At 42.3% G+C, this 15,157-nt stretch overlaps 1 protein-coding gene across 3 annotated transcripts in view; it reads left to right on the plus strand.

The window, feature by feature from the left end:
• Nucleotides 1–12,538, plus strand: part of clcn5b (chloride channel, voltage-sensitive 5b) — a 31,128-nt gene extending 18,590 nt beyond the window's left edge. The window contains exon 13 of one of the 3 annotated variants that reach the window (XM_047815934.1): nt 6,957–7,261. In XM_047815934.1, coding sequence (XP_047671890.1) covers nt 6,957–7,203 — 247 coding nt within the window. In that variant the 3' untranslated portion in view covers nt 7,204–7,261. Of the gene's footprint in view, nt 1–6,956; nt 7,262–9,611 lie in introns of those variants that run through there. The other 2 variants (XM_047815930.1, XM_027178335.2) reach the window with 2 other exon arrangements.
• Nucleotides 12,539–15,157: the final 2,619 nt, after the last annotated feature.

Here is a 15,157-nt window from a genome sequence, read left to right on the forward strand (position 1 = left end):
CAGACAGACAGATGTAGTGACAGACAGACAGACAGACAGACAGACAGACAGATGTAGTGACAGACAGACAGACAGACAGACAGACAGACAGATGTAGTGACAGACAGACAGACAGACAGACAGACAGATGTAGTGACAGACAGACAGACAGACAGATGTAGTGACAGACAGACAGACAGACAGATGTAGTGACAGACAGACAGACAGACAGACAGATGTAGTGACAGACAGACAGACAGACAGACAGATGTAGTGACAGACAGACAGACAGACAGACAGACAGACAGACAGACAGATGTAGTGACAGACAGACAGACAGACAGACAGACAGACAGATGTAGTGACAGACAGACAGACAGACAGACAGACAGATGTAGTGACAGACAGACAGACAGACAGACAGACAGACAGATGTAGTGACAGACAGACAGACAGACAGACAGACAGACAGATGTAGTGACAGACAGACAGACAGACAGACAGACAGATGTAGTGACAGACAGACAGACAGACAGATGTAGTGACAGACAGACAGACAGACAGACAGATGTAGTGACAGACAGACAGACAGACAGACAGACAGACAGACAGATGTAGTGACAGACAGACAGACAGACAGACAGACAGACAGATGTAGTGACAGACAGACAGACAGACAGACAGATGTAGTGACAGACAGACAGACAGACAGACAGACAGACAGATGTAGTGACAGACAGACAGACAGACAGACAGACAGACAGATGTAGTGACAGACAGACAGACAGACAGACAGACAGATGTAGTGACACAGACAGACAGACAGACAGACAGACAGACAGACAGACAGACAGACAGACAGACAGACAGACAGATGTAGTGACAGACAGACAGACAGATGTAGTGACAGACAGACAGACAGACAGACAGATGTAGTGACAGAAAGAGAGAGACGAAGAGACAGACAGACACAGAGGGCGGGACACAGAGGGCGGGACACAGAGGGTGGGACACAGAAGTTTTTTTATTTTTAAAAGTTCACTTATTTCATTGTGCAAACAAATTTACAAAGTCAGAACACACAACATATAAATAAATAACATCTTCCTATACAGATTATTCTGAAAGTGCTAAGAAAATAACAGGGCATTTTAAAAATGTCTATCTGAATTCAAAGGCAGTGAGATTGTCAACTGAATTATAAAAACAAAAGTCAGTCAACACACTTGACTGGATAAAGGCTTTGAAAAGTGCAGTAACATCATGACTTAGAGTTCTGCCTATTTAGTTTTTTCTGCTGACATACTGTAGATGGCCAATTTTGCCAATGATAAAAGTTTACATTGAAAACGTTTCCTTAAAAGAGTTAAACGGATTCTGTAAAATCATAAATAGTGGTTTCAATCGAAGACATTGTGTAAAAGCATGAATCACAGTTTCCCTGTTTAAACAAAAAGGACATTTTGCCCTTTTAATGGTCTCCTGCCCTTTTAAAACCCAGTTAATGGTGGCTTATACTGTACAGCGTTCTCCATTCTGCTTTTACATTTATGTTTAGACTCAGTACATTGTGCCTGGGTGTATCAACTTTTTTTTATCTAACACCTTTCTATTAAAAAACATGACACAAAACTTTTCCCTGTGACATGTGAGAAATTTAAAACCATAGTATTTCCAGCTTCCAAGAAAGGTCCTGTGTAGTCCTCCAGTTTGGGCTGTAGGGTTATGCTGTAAAAAGGGTCTCTGTTGTTTGGGCTAGCTGCCTTGCTGCAGTGTTCAGATAGCAGTCTTCTTTCTTCAGCTGTTAGAATGTCTTTCCACTTTGACAGCAGCTGAGTGACTGTTTGTGTCAAAATGATCAGACGTGCAGCTACTTCCTATGTGTTCTCAAATTCTGCTCCATCCAAGTTTACTAGGTGCCCCAATGTGATTGTACTTGATTTCCTGTAGTATCCTGTTAAGTCCAGGAAAAGAACAGTTGCTGTTTGAGATGTCGAACAGCGCGCCTTGGATTATCGGTTCTTCCAGAATCACGTGAAGAAAGTGAGTTTTGTTGGCCTTTTGCAGTGAGAAAAAAGTTCCAGACATTAGGCATAAAGGCTTTTTTGTAAAATGCTGGTAACCTGCTAGTGTCCAGTTTTGTAGGGTCCATAAGGAAGAGACTCTTGTCCATCTGCAGTCCTTCAGCGTTGTGCTGCAAGGTGGATGCAATCGCCTGTTGCACCATTGAGAAGTCTCTGTGTGAACTGCAGCAGAAAGGCCGCTGTCCTGTTTCGCAGGTTTATCCGTCCTTGCCCACCCTTTTCCCTGGGTAGGTACAGCACACTCTGGGGCACCCAATGCAACTTGTCCTAGAAGTAGTCCACCAGAACAGCTTGCATCTCGGGCCAGAAGACACGGAGGTGTATCTACACAGGCCAACTTGTGCCAGAAACAGGAAGCTATTAAGATGTTAAACACTAAAGTACGCCCTCTGTACGACAATTCGGGTGTTATCTATTCCCATTTTCCGAGTCTGCCTTTTGACCTACTCTATGGCCCCCTCCCAATTTCTCTGTGTGGTTGCCTCATCCCTTAGAAACACACCTAAGTATTTGAAGCCATCTCTTTTCCAGGTCAGACTGTCAGACTTACCTTCTGTCCATTTTCCATACAACAGTGCTTCACTTTTGCTCCAATTTACCTTTGAAGAGGACAATACATTAAAATCATTAAACAAATTCATTAAAACCTGCACATCACTTTGTCTGCTAATAAAAACTGTCACATCAGCATAAGACGATAAGTAAATTGCATTATCATGATTTGGTGAAGGCCATGTAGGTTTTTTTATTTGTTAAGTGGTTCTATGGCTAGAGAATACAACATGCCAGATGGAGCACATTCCTGTATTACCCCCTTATTGACCTTGAACAGAATGCATAGGCCACCATTAACTTTAACTATGCTCTCTATGTCACTGTAAAGAACCCTGATTTCGTTTATAAAATCCTGGCACAAACCACTTCTAAAGACTTCTAAAGTTTTCCACAGGTAAGGATGTTCAACTCTGTCAAATGCCCTTTCTTGATCTAATGAGATCAACTCAATGTCAAAGTTAAGCAGCTTAGAGACCTCAAGAATGTCCCTAATGAGGGATACCTTGTCAAATATGGACCTATTGGGAACACAAGAAGTTTGGTCCAGGTGGGTGACTTGGTCCATTACTTTATTCAGTCTGTTGCCTAGTCCCTTTGAGAGCAGTTTGTAATCAGTACAGAGAAGCGAGATTGGGCACCAGATTTTAATGTCGGTAAGATCCCCTTTCTTGGGGAAAAGGGTGAGGACTGCCTTGCGACAACTCAATAGTAGCTTTCCTTCAGCCAAACTGTTAACTACCTAAAGCAGATCCTCTCCTAGTACTTCCCAGAAACACAAAATTCAACAGGAAGACCACCAATCCCTGGTGCTTTACCTGACTTTATACCATGGCTATATGGCTCTGTGCAGTTCCTCTAGGTTCAGTGCACCTGAGAGTTCTACATTAGCTTCTTCAGGTATCTGCAGTTAGTTGTTGAAGACACTATCCTAATTGTGTTCTGGCCCAAGTTCACTTCTGTAGAGCTGTTCATAAAAACAAACTGCTCTCTTTCTTATATCCCTGGGGTTTAGCACAAGTGCCCCCTCAGAGCATAGGGTGTGGATTAGTCTTTTTGATCGTGTTTCTTTTGTAAACTGAAATAAAAATTAGATGGTGTATCTATCTGATCTACATTTTGGAACCTGGACCGGGCAAGAGCCCCCTGCGTTTTCACACCTAGAATTTCAGTCAGGTGAGTCCATCTCTCAGAGAGAAGCTCCGTATATTTTTTTTTGATATTGCATGGACTCTGGTAGTTCTTGCAATTTGATTATATCCGCCTCTAAGGCTTTCAATGACTTGGTTAATTCTTTAGAGCTGTTGAGAGCATAAAACTGTTTAATTTGCCCTTTTCATTCGTTACAAGGTTGGTGGGATTTTGGCAAAGACATTTTTTTTGGCTCTAAAATCATTCCAAACAAAATGTTCTCTAAAATATTTGTTACTTAATAAAACTGTGTTTAAGTGCCAATAAGCACTTTGAGGCTTAATAGAGTTCAAGATAAAAGAACACTTTATCATGTTGTGGTCTGAGAAACTGGCTGGTAAAATGATACATCTTTTAAAAATGGCATAGTGTCTAAAAACATAAAACCTGTCTAATCTTGCGTGGGATAAAACATAATCGCATGTGTGTCCAAGTGTACTGCCTCCGATTACCATTTAAATACCTCCAAATGTCACTTAGTTCGTGTGTGTTAACGATTTTAACAAGACGATTGCGTGAGGGTAAATGAGGTACAACATGGTTTCTGGCCAAGCCAAGTTCTGTACAAATAAAATCACCTATTTGCAAATAGAAAGCCAACTCCTCCACTAAGTGTTGTATTGTGGCTAACTGTATTAAATCTGGGAAATATTCTTTAACCTTCTTTAGAAACATCTACATTATAATTATAAAAAACATTCACTCTGGGACAGAACTGTACCGGAGTCGGATAGCTCACTTTCACTTTGTGTCGTTTTGATCCGCAGCTTTTTATAAGTCAGCTTTTTTAAGGAGTCTACAGTCATTGGTTCAGTCTGAGTTTTTTCTCTCTCTTTTTTTTTTTTTAGAGCTACACACTCCGTCTCCATTTCACTGCCATCGCCCCCTGTTTATTTTTTAGTTGTTCAGTATCCCTGTTTATCAGTGTGTGGTGTTGGACCGACTTTCGTTGAGGTCGGTCTAACATCCGCAGGCCCTGCAGCACACTCCTACATTATCTGTCTGCGCTAATCGCCTCAGTTGATCTGTTCTCGTTCTCTTCGTTCTTATCGTTATTTTTATTGGGACAAGTGCAAAACTAAGTGTCCAAAACCAAGAAGCAATCATCCACTCGATAGTTTAACGCCAAGTCTAGTTCTGCGTCGTCCTTTACAATCATGTATGCGAATCTCCTGAACGAAACAACACGTTTCAGTAAAGGAGATTCGCTTCCATTTGGATTCATTTTAATATTAAAGACCAGTTTTCTATAGCGAGAAAGAACATGCTTTAAAATGTCATCGCTAATAAATGGAGGGACATTTGAAATATTCACTTATTTTGATGGCAGTGTGTGTGCCCTGCGATGGGTTGGCACTCCGTCCAGGGTGTATCCTGCCTTGATGCCCGATGACGCCTGAGATAGGTTCAGTTCAGATAAGTTCAGATAAGCGGTAGAAAATGAATGAATGAAAGAGGGAGAACGGGGGTGAGATCTCCATCAATGACAATTCGGCACTCAACCAGTTCAGTGGCCTTCTCTACCGAACTGAGAAAACCACCTTTACAACAGCTAAACAGCACTTCGCTACACTCGCAGACATCACAACTTACACCCCACTACGCTGCGTGTGAAGCCCTAAAGCCCCCTCACCTGGTAGCAAACGGCCTGGGAAAACAAAAAAAAGTGCACAAACATCTTAAACCTATATATAACCCTACTGACCAATGGTAAATAAGTAAATGAATCACTCCCCCACCCCCAAGAAACAAAACAACAACAACAACAAAAAAACAGAATATATATTATAGAAAAAGAGAAGAAGCACAAGCAGCCCCACTCGTGGTCTCACTCACAAACACTCCACTCACTCGCTCCCAGCATATCTAGAGAAAGAGAGACAATCTGAGAAACAGACAGATGGAGAGAGAGAGAGAGAGAGAGAGAGAGAGGCACACGGAGAAAGAAAGAGAGAGGCACACGGAGAAAGAAAGAGAGAGGCACACGGAGAAAGAAAGAGAGAGGCACACGGAGAAAGAAAGAGAGAGGCACACGCAGAAAGAAAGAGAGAGGCACACGCAGAAAGAAAGAGAGAGGCACACGGAGAAAGAAAGAGAGAGAGAGGGGCACATGGGGGAGAGAGAGAGAGAGGGGCACATGGGGGGAGAGAGAGAGAGAGTGAGGCACATGGAGAAAGAAGGGGATTTTTTTTTTTATTTTTAACTCAGCTTTATTAAATAAGCAATAAATTACAATACAATGTTAAAAAACTAGCAGCACTTTTTCTTAAAAGATATTTAGTGTAAAAGGGTGTTAAAAATTAGCTCATCATCATCATCAATAAAACAGATAACTTTTGCATAACACCATTTCAACATAAAAGTGCTCAAATCATTCATTGCTTTAAAAAAATTAAAATCAATTTTGACTCTAGCTTTCACTAGAGCCTTGAAAACAGAAGTGGGACTGATCAATCCTGTCTTCTCGATTTTGTTTTTTCGACTCATATAGATGGCCATTTTTGCCTCTCCAACAATAAAATTGATCAGTTCCCATTTCTGTTTTTCTCTTTTTTTATACCCAGCCCCAAAGATAAAACCTACCTGGGACCATGTTTCACTAAAAGAGATAAAAAGTGCTTTCAGCAGCTCGAACAGAGGGTTAAGTCTTTTGCAATGTAAAAAACAGTGAAAAACAGTTTCTGTTTCTGTGCAAAAAGGACAAGTCTTTAAAACATCAGGGTTTAACTTGGAGATTAAAACGTTAACCCCCACCGCCCCATGTAAAATCCTCCACTGTAAATCACCTGCTCGCTTTCTTAGTGGTAATTTATAAAAAACTCTCCATGTCGGTTTAGTGTCGTCTAAAACCCCCAGCTTGTCCCTCCACACCGTGTCTTTCCTCCCATCCAGCTTTCTTTTGTTTACAGTTTTCACACAACATTTGTATATTTCCTTTCCTTTTGCTTCATAAATTGGTAAAACATGTCTTTTTTCTGTATCAAGGTACAAACCATTAAAACCATGAAGCTTCGGTAAAAGTTCCAGTTCTGGGAAAGGGTCGCCTTTATCGGGTGTTTCAGTCCCTCCGTGGTACTCCTTCAATAGAAGCAGTTCTTCTTTCGACAACTTGTTGATCCATTTGTTGATGTTGCTTTCCATATGTCGCAGTGATCGTAGCCCGAGTTCTTTGGCCACTGCTTTCGTGTCCTTGAAGTCTGGTCCTGCAGTGTCCACCAGTCTCCTCAAGGTTGTGAAGTTCTGGCACACCAGGGTTTGTGTGAGGCCTGCAGGAGTGTCTCTGATGTCCAGTCGTCCTCCTCCCACTAAAGGCTCTTCTAGGAGCCAATACAGTGACACCGCCGGGCCTTGGGATCCACGGCCGAACAGAGTCCATGTTTTAAATACACTTTTATAAAAAACAGACATGTTAGAAACATTTAAAACACTGGGGTCCATTAAAAATAAAGTGCGATCACAATTAAAACCATTGACTTTTTGCAGAATAAAACTCATAAAATCTCTCCATATCAGGGAAAGAAGGGGAGAGAGAGAGAGAGAGAGAGAGAGAGAGAGAGAGAGAGAGAGAGAGAGAGAGAGAGAGAGAGAGAGAGAGAGAGAGGAAAGGAAGAAGAAGAGGAGACGCGAGGAGAGGAGAGCAATGGAGAAGATGAGAGACACGAGAGAGGGAACCAGGGAGAAGAAAGAAAGAGCGAGAGAAGAGAGGCACATGGAGAAGAAGAGAGAGAGAGAGGAATGGAGAGAGAGAGAGAGAGAGAGAGAGAGAGAGAGAGAGAGAGAGAGAGAGGCACATGGAGAAAGAAAGAGAGAGAGAGGCACATGGAGAAAGAAAGAGAGAGAGAGGCACATGGAGAAAGAGAGAGAGAGAGGCACATGGAGAAAGAGAGAGAGAGAGGCACATGGAGAAAGAGAGAGAGAGAGAGGCACATGGAGAAAGAAAGAGAGAGAGGCACATGGAGAAAGAGAGAGAGAGAGGCACATGGAGAAAGAGAGAGAGAGAGAGACACATGGGGAGAGAGAGAGAGAGAGAGACACATGGGGGAGAGATAGAGAGAGAGGCACATGGAGAAAGAAAGAGAGAGAGAGAGAGGCACATGGAGAAAGAAAGAGAGAGAGAGAGGCACATGGAGAAAGAAAGAGAGAGAGAGACAGCACATGGAGAAAGAAAGAGAGAGAGAGGCACATGGATGAAAGATAGAGAGAGAGAGAGGCACATGGGAGAAAGAAAGAGAGAGAGAGAGGCACAGTGAGAAAGAGAAGAGGAGAGAGAGAGATGGCAACATGGAGAGAGGAGAAGAGAGAGAGAGGCACATGGAGAAAGAGAGAGAGAGAGAGAGGCACATGGAGAAAGAAAGAGAGAGAGAGGCACATGGAGAAAGAGAGAGAGGCACATGGAGAAAGAGAGAGAGAGAGGCACATGGAGAGAGAGAGAGAGAGAGAGAGAGAGAGAGAGAGAGAGAGAGAGAGAGACACATGGGGGAGAGATAGAGAGAGAGGCACATGGAGAAAGAAAGAGAGAGAGAGAGAGGCACATGGAGAAAGAGAGAGAGAGAGAGAGAGGCACATGGAGAAAGAAAGAGAGAGAGAGAGAGGCACATGGAGAAAGAGAGAGAGAGAGACACACAGAGAAAGAGGGAGAGAGACACAGAGAAAGAGACACACACAGAGAGAGAGAGTTCAATATTATTAGGAGGTTTAGTCTAGACTAGAGTTTTAGTCTTTTGACACGATGACTGAAAAGAAACCAGAGGTGTGTGTTTGGTGGGTTGGGAGTGTATGACTTACTTTTGGGAGTCAGATTTATTCTTGTTGTGGAATTTGCATCATAAACTATTTCAAAATGGCTTTGGCTTAAGAGAAAACGATAGCTGGCAAGTGATTAATGTGTTTCAGATGCCTTTGTGTATTTTTTCCCCCCTTCTAACTCTATTAAACCCCAATCAGTGTGTGTGTATAGTATTTCATCATCCAGATGGGATTGTTTTCTCTACACTGTATTTTAGTTAGTTATCTTACTACCACTGGCCTCAGTCATACATGTATCCTGGGGACAGCCGTAACATTCAGCCTGTGGTCTGGCCCCAAAAAACATGCTGTGAGATAACAGCAGACAAGCTCTAGATAATATTCAGTGCTCTGGATTCTCTCTGACTGCATCGTAGTTGTGGGCCGTGAACAAGCGTGTAGCTCATCCCCTGTTTGTCATAAGCCATCTTAGCATCTGTGCAAAGAGACTGCTAGAAACTGAATAGATGCCTTGTGATTTAATGTACTGAAGTCAATCTAAAAATGATCTGATGTTAGAAAATTAGGTAACGTTCTCAAAACTCAGCAACATGGCAACATTCACTAATATTCAGTTGAAGAAACTAAACATTGTGATTATGATTTAATTATAATGCATTTACAATGCAATTCTGTTCAAGACTGAAAATAAGTGGCTTCAGTGGTTTAGCTAGTATTGTGTGTGTGTGTGTGTGTGTGTGTGTGTGTGTGTGTGTGTTTCTGTTTATCTTTCTATCCCTCCCTGGAGCCAGACTTTTTGCCAGCAAATGGAAATTGCATCTGTGAGCGATTGAGGGTTGACAAACTGCTTAATTCCACACGCACATGCGCTCACACACACACACATGCACAGACACACATACATTTGGTCATGTGTACAAATACCTTACGTCATACTTTCTTCCAGACATTCATTCCTGTTTTGTTTTTTTTTGTGTATGGAGCTGTCCGATTACTAGCCTAAGTGGATTTCATGATCAAATAGATCTTATTCATTCTTTTCTTCCTCTGTCTTTGCAGGCGTTTGTTGGGGATTATCACTAAGAAGGACATTTTGAAGCACATGGCCCAGATGACAAACAGAGACCCTGAGTCCATCCTTTTCAACTGAAAATATTGTCCACAGACATTAAAACCAATTCCATACATGGACACACACTCCAGATTGGATCACCACAATTACCTGTATGAAAGTGCGTGCGTGCGTGCGTGCGTGCGTGCGTGCGTGCGTGCGTGTGTTTTTTGAGTGAATGACCTGAGGCTTTGGCGTAGTTGGTGAAGCAGAGTGGGATGACATGCCTGTACGGGAAGTCCTGTCTTCTGGAGGATCTGACACTATATAGCTTCCCCTGAAGCTGTTACACACTGCAATGCTGAGTAACACACACACACACACACACACACACACACACACACACATACCACTGATCCACATTTTCTCAAAAGACTGTCACAAGAAATTGTGAACACTGCCTTTTTAAAATCCTGTATGTCTCATCCCTGAATTCTCTTTCAGGGAAGTCATGGCAGATGAAGGGCATTTTGGGAATGTCAGGCATTTGGTTGCACTCTTCTCTCACTCACTCTCGCTGACATGCTTGAACTTGCCTAGGTCAGATAATCGCTGTGGGAAGTAGATGAGAGATGAGTCGAGAGCGTATCATGTTAAAAAGTCACACACTCTGTCTTCCTCACACTCAGCCGGCCTGTCAGACGCTCATGCGGACAAAAGACAGCGTTGTGTTAGCGCACGGTGGAATTGAAGTGTTAATTTAAAATGTCAGCACCTGAATGTTTAACGTGCGAACGTGACTTTGAACGTGAGCAGCTTTTAGAAATGTTGAAGGGAATTATTTAAGCCACTGTGGTCAACTTGTATGTTTACATCATTGATAAATATAAATAAATAAATTCTATAAATAAATTCTAGAATCTAAGCAACTATTTGGGATTTTTCTGCCATTTGTCTCAGATTATTTTACATAGTTGGTCAGTTTGTCTAAAACAGATTAACATCTTCCCGAATCTGTACATGCTTTAGATCACTCATGAAATTTTTGAAGTATTCTGGAGAACATTCATTGCACTGCTGGTGGGTTACTCCAACTGATCAGCCACAGAATACCCTTAATGCAGTTCTGTTTTTTTTTACCGACACAACTTTAGACATGCAGTTCCTGTGTTGTCTTTCCCAGCCCGTGCCAGTAGAGGTCACTGTCTCTCACTAACACTCATGGCTGCACTGTGATTATTCTGATCCTTTTTTGTCCAGCTCTTCTCCTCCTCGTCTCGACCTCTCACATGTCCTTGCATTAGGGAGGTAATGTCACCGTCTCACTCCAGAGAACCGCAGTCTGAGAGATTTAAAGTTCGTCCCTTCTTCGTCTTGGGTGTGTCCATCATCCGTCCTGTGTTTATCTTGCTGGGTTTCATTATGACCCTGACAACCTCGACTGAGCGTCATGTCTTTTTAGTTCCATCCTTTTGTTTTAGCAGCTGTGATAATTCAATAATGACATAAGAGGAGGTTCGTCCTAAAGAAAGCACAGGCGGAGTGCGGGAGAGCTCCCTGACAATTATTTACTCTACTCCCCGTCTTCGGCACGCTCATTCTACTTCTATTGTACTCGAATGTTTATCTACCTTAGCACATGTAAGTCCTTTCAGATACACTGTGAAGCCTCTCTCTCTCACACACACTCTCTCTCTTGTGCACTTGCTTACTTTCCCTAAAATTCCCGCGAGCAGGAGTGAGGGCGCAGAGGTCGAAGGAGCCATTGTTCCTGCTCATGCTCGTCTGGGCTAGTGGTCGCCAGGATGTTCCCCGACGGCGTTTCCCCGCTGCCCGGCCCTCTTCCACTCTTAGAGAGCCAATTTCCGTACAACAGCAGCCAATTCTGCTTTATTGTATTATAATAGAGGCGAGGAAAGAAACGATCTCTGCCTCCGCTGATTGAAGTAGATGATTGTGTATGTGCATGCAAGGAGCACAGGAACGAGGGATTAATCTTTTCTTTAATGACCCCCTGAGAAAACAAGGCGAGTGTTGCTGGGAGAGGCTGGAGAGAAGGTTAATTAAACAGCGGGGCTGGGTCACATTCACAAAGGTCCCTTTTTTGTGGCATGAGGGTTATGAGAAAGAGAGAGAGAGAGAGAGAGACGGAGAGATATTTGGCTGGAAGGAGGCTTGCTTGTTGCTGCCGGGTTACTGAGCTCTCTGCTGTAATCCATCCCTTGATTGGCTTTAAGGGCTCAGTCCAGGGCTGAATGAAATGTCATCTAGAGCAGGACATGCCATAGACTGAGGCCACATACCCCCCTCTCATTCTCCTTCTCCCTCTCAGTGTTTCTTATCTACAGAAATCCACACACCACCCTGTAAAAGAATGTTCAAGTTAGTGCTTTATACTGCAGCTGCAGTATAACAAATGTGCCATTCAAACCCCGGAAGATAAACAAACAGATTTTTTGCTGTTTTCGCTTACAGAGCAGTCGAGTCACAGCAAATGAATTGTTGTAGCAAGCACAAGATTTTGTCACAAGCCCAAGTCTTGTGTGTTGTGTCCCAAACGCAGAAGATGCAGACTCTGGAGCGAATACACAGTAGGATACACCTCTCAGAGTTACTGGACCATCAGTAGGTTTGTTTCATCCGTGCACACAGTTGAACACAACCTGCTTCCCATCACAGAACTAATACTGTTTCAGCTTAAAGCAGAGTGAGCTCAACAAGACCTCACAGTAATCACTGTAGTATTATTCTGGGAAAATTGGACCGAAAAAAGGTCTTGAAGGTCAATAATAATGCATTCTTTAGCAACTTTACACACAATGGATTTGTTACTTTATTTATTTTGTAAAATGCTGAATGTGCACTTTGGAATTTGTGTTTAAAAAAAAAGGCTGTTTTTGTGGAGACTTGTTTGAATAAATATGAAGCATTGTCATTCTGGGCTGTGTTCTTTTATGTGTGTGTGTGTGTAAGGTATGCCTGGTGTTTTGTTTCAGTCTATCAAAAACGCATTTAAGAAATAAAATGGACCTTAATATTGGTGTTAAATCAAGGTTCTGCTCCAAAAAAAAAAAAAATCTGCACTCCTGGCTGATCGCAAATTAGCCCCATATGTGAGTTTGTAAAATATGCATTATTTAAAGAAAACTGCAGAGCACATCCTATAACAGATTACAGCTATGGCTTCAGTCCAGAATTTTTTTCCCCCATCTATGAGATATCGATCTATTCTTTTCACTTGTTCCTAAAGTAGCTCAGTGCTTTTGTCATAACGTGATGGAGGTGTCCTCTCTGAAGGAGCTGAGTTATGATTCCCAGAGGGAAATTCACAAACATCATAAACTCTCCACACACACACAGGCTATTTTAACCCATAAATCGAGTCTTTTGTCAACCCACATTCTCTCTGTTCAGGTGCAGCTCTTCTCTTCATGTGGCTTTAGTAGCACTGTGAGACCTACAGGCCTAAAGGCTAATATCCCTTACCCTGTCTGATTCTCACCATTCCACTGTTTCACCTCAATGTGGCTTGGATCTCTATTTAATAGCTCTCTCAGAATCCACTCCTGAGAATCATGTCAAGCCGTGTTGTTTATGACTTAAATTCCTCACAGCTCACTGGGTCACTTTATCTGTGATGACTTTCATCAAGGAACAGGTTCAACACTGATGATTCATCAAATCCCTCTTGTTCACAACAGCATCATGATGTAATGGAGGTGCTCCAGTTTATCTTGTCGATTTCATTTAACTTTAAATCTAGACCACTGCACGCTCAACTAAATGACATGAGTATCAGGGTAAAACTGTAAAAACCTGGACAAACTTAGTGTATGAAAACATGGGCTGGAATTCTGGAGGCCTAATGACTATTGAGTAGGAGTTGTTAAATAGGGAGGACATGTGGAAGTGGTGGGTGTGGAAACTCACTAGAGAGTAAAAGAAAGATGGGAATTTCTAGGATGGTAATTAAGAAGTATTGTAGATGGAGTCTGTATTTTCTCCCAAATTCTTTGGCATAATGTAGATTATATGTGGACACCAGATTATTTTCACACCCATATGTGGGCTTTCTACACAAAGCTGGAAACACAAAATTGTCTAGAATGTATTTGTATGCTGTAGCATTACTATTTCCAGTCACTGGAACTAAGAGGCCCAAACATGTTCCAGCATGACAAGGCCGGCGGTCACAAAGTGAGGATTATATAGACATGATTTGCCAAGATTAGTGTGGAAATACTCTAGTGTCCTGCACAGAGCCCTGAACTCAACCCCACTGAGCACCTTCGGGATAAAATAGAATACTGACTGTGTGCCAGGTCTCATCACCAGACATCAGTGTCTGACCTCAATACCACATTCTCTTGTGGCTGAATGATCACAAATCCCCACAGCCCCCACAGCCATGTCCCCCAGAAAAGGTTATTTAGTATACAGGTGTAATTGGTCAGATGTCCACAAACATTTGGCCATAAAGTGTACATTGTGTACATATCACATGATGTAATTTGTATCTGAATACAAATGCTTAATAAATATTTAAGCTGTCCTATAAACTCGGTCATGAGTTTCAATTTTCAGGATGTATGTGTACTCGAATGCAACTTCTTTCTAAGCTTCTATGTTAAGCCATACCTGTACATCTAGTCAAAACAAAACTTGTAACATGTTACAGAGAAACTAGAAAGTATGCGAAAAGCCGTCTGTTCTGACAATTCTGCCGTGGTGGAACCTTAAATTTAAGTTTTACTGCTGCCTGTTCCAAAGCAATCTCCTCACAGGAGGATAAAACATCATTATAAAACCAGTTACACACTCGCTGTGTGTGGCATATCCAACATACTAGAAGAAGAGCACTCGTACTGTATAAACCTGTTATACTCCTTTCAGGTGAACGTCTGTCACGGTTGCTGTTAGAAAAATAATCAATCAGGATCAAGAATCGGACAGCATTGCGGGAATATTCATAAATAACATGTATAGTCATGCATTTGAGTGTTAGACTTCGTATTGGGAACATCTCCTATAATGAATACTTCTACATCCATCTTATGCCTTGTAAATCTCGATAACTTGCTTTTACTTGGAACCGCTCACTAAGAAATGACTTAACGGTTGCAGGTTCTTACCTCAGTCCCAATACAAATACTTAATATATTTACTTTTCATCAATTACATAGATTATACACTCATTAAAGTAAATCGCAGGACTGTACGAGTTCTCAAGTGAAATAGATGTTGTGGAGCTGCTCTTGCATTGGCAGCTGGTCTCATCTGTGTGACTCTGTTTACTCTGTCAGGGGAAGACGAGGTCAGCTGTTGTTCGTCAGGAGACAGGCTTTTGGACAGCGCTTGTCCCTGCGCTTGGTATCTGATGGCATTCCCGTGGAATTGCTCCACAGGTACGGACAAGGATGCATTTATCTGATGGAATGTCTGGCAGTCTCGGAGAAGGACACTGACAGTGTAAGATGACACACGTGCACAGGGTGGTGAACAAAATGAGCAGCTGAGACAAGTGTGTGAGGTCAGTGTGTGTATGTGAGGTCGG

This window comes from Tachysurus fulvidraco, chromosome 1, assembly GCF_022655615.1.
Source record: "Tachysurus fulvidraco isolate hzauxx_2018 chromosome 1, HZAU_PFXX_2.0, whole genome shotgun sequence".
Lineage (NCBI taxonomy): Eukaryota > Metazoa > Chordata > Actinopteri > Siluriformes > Bagridae > Tachysurus > Tachysurus fulvidraco.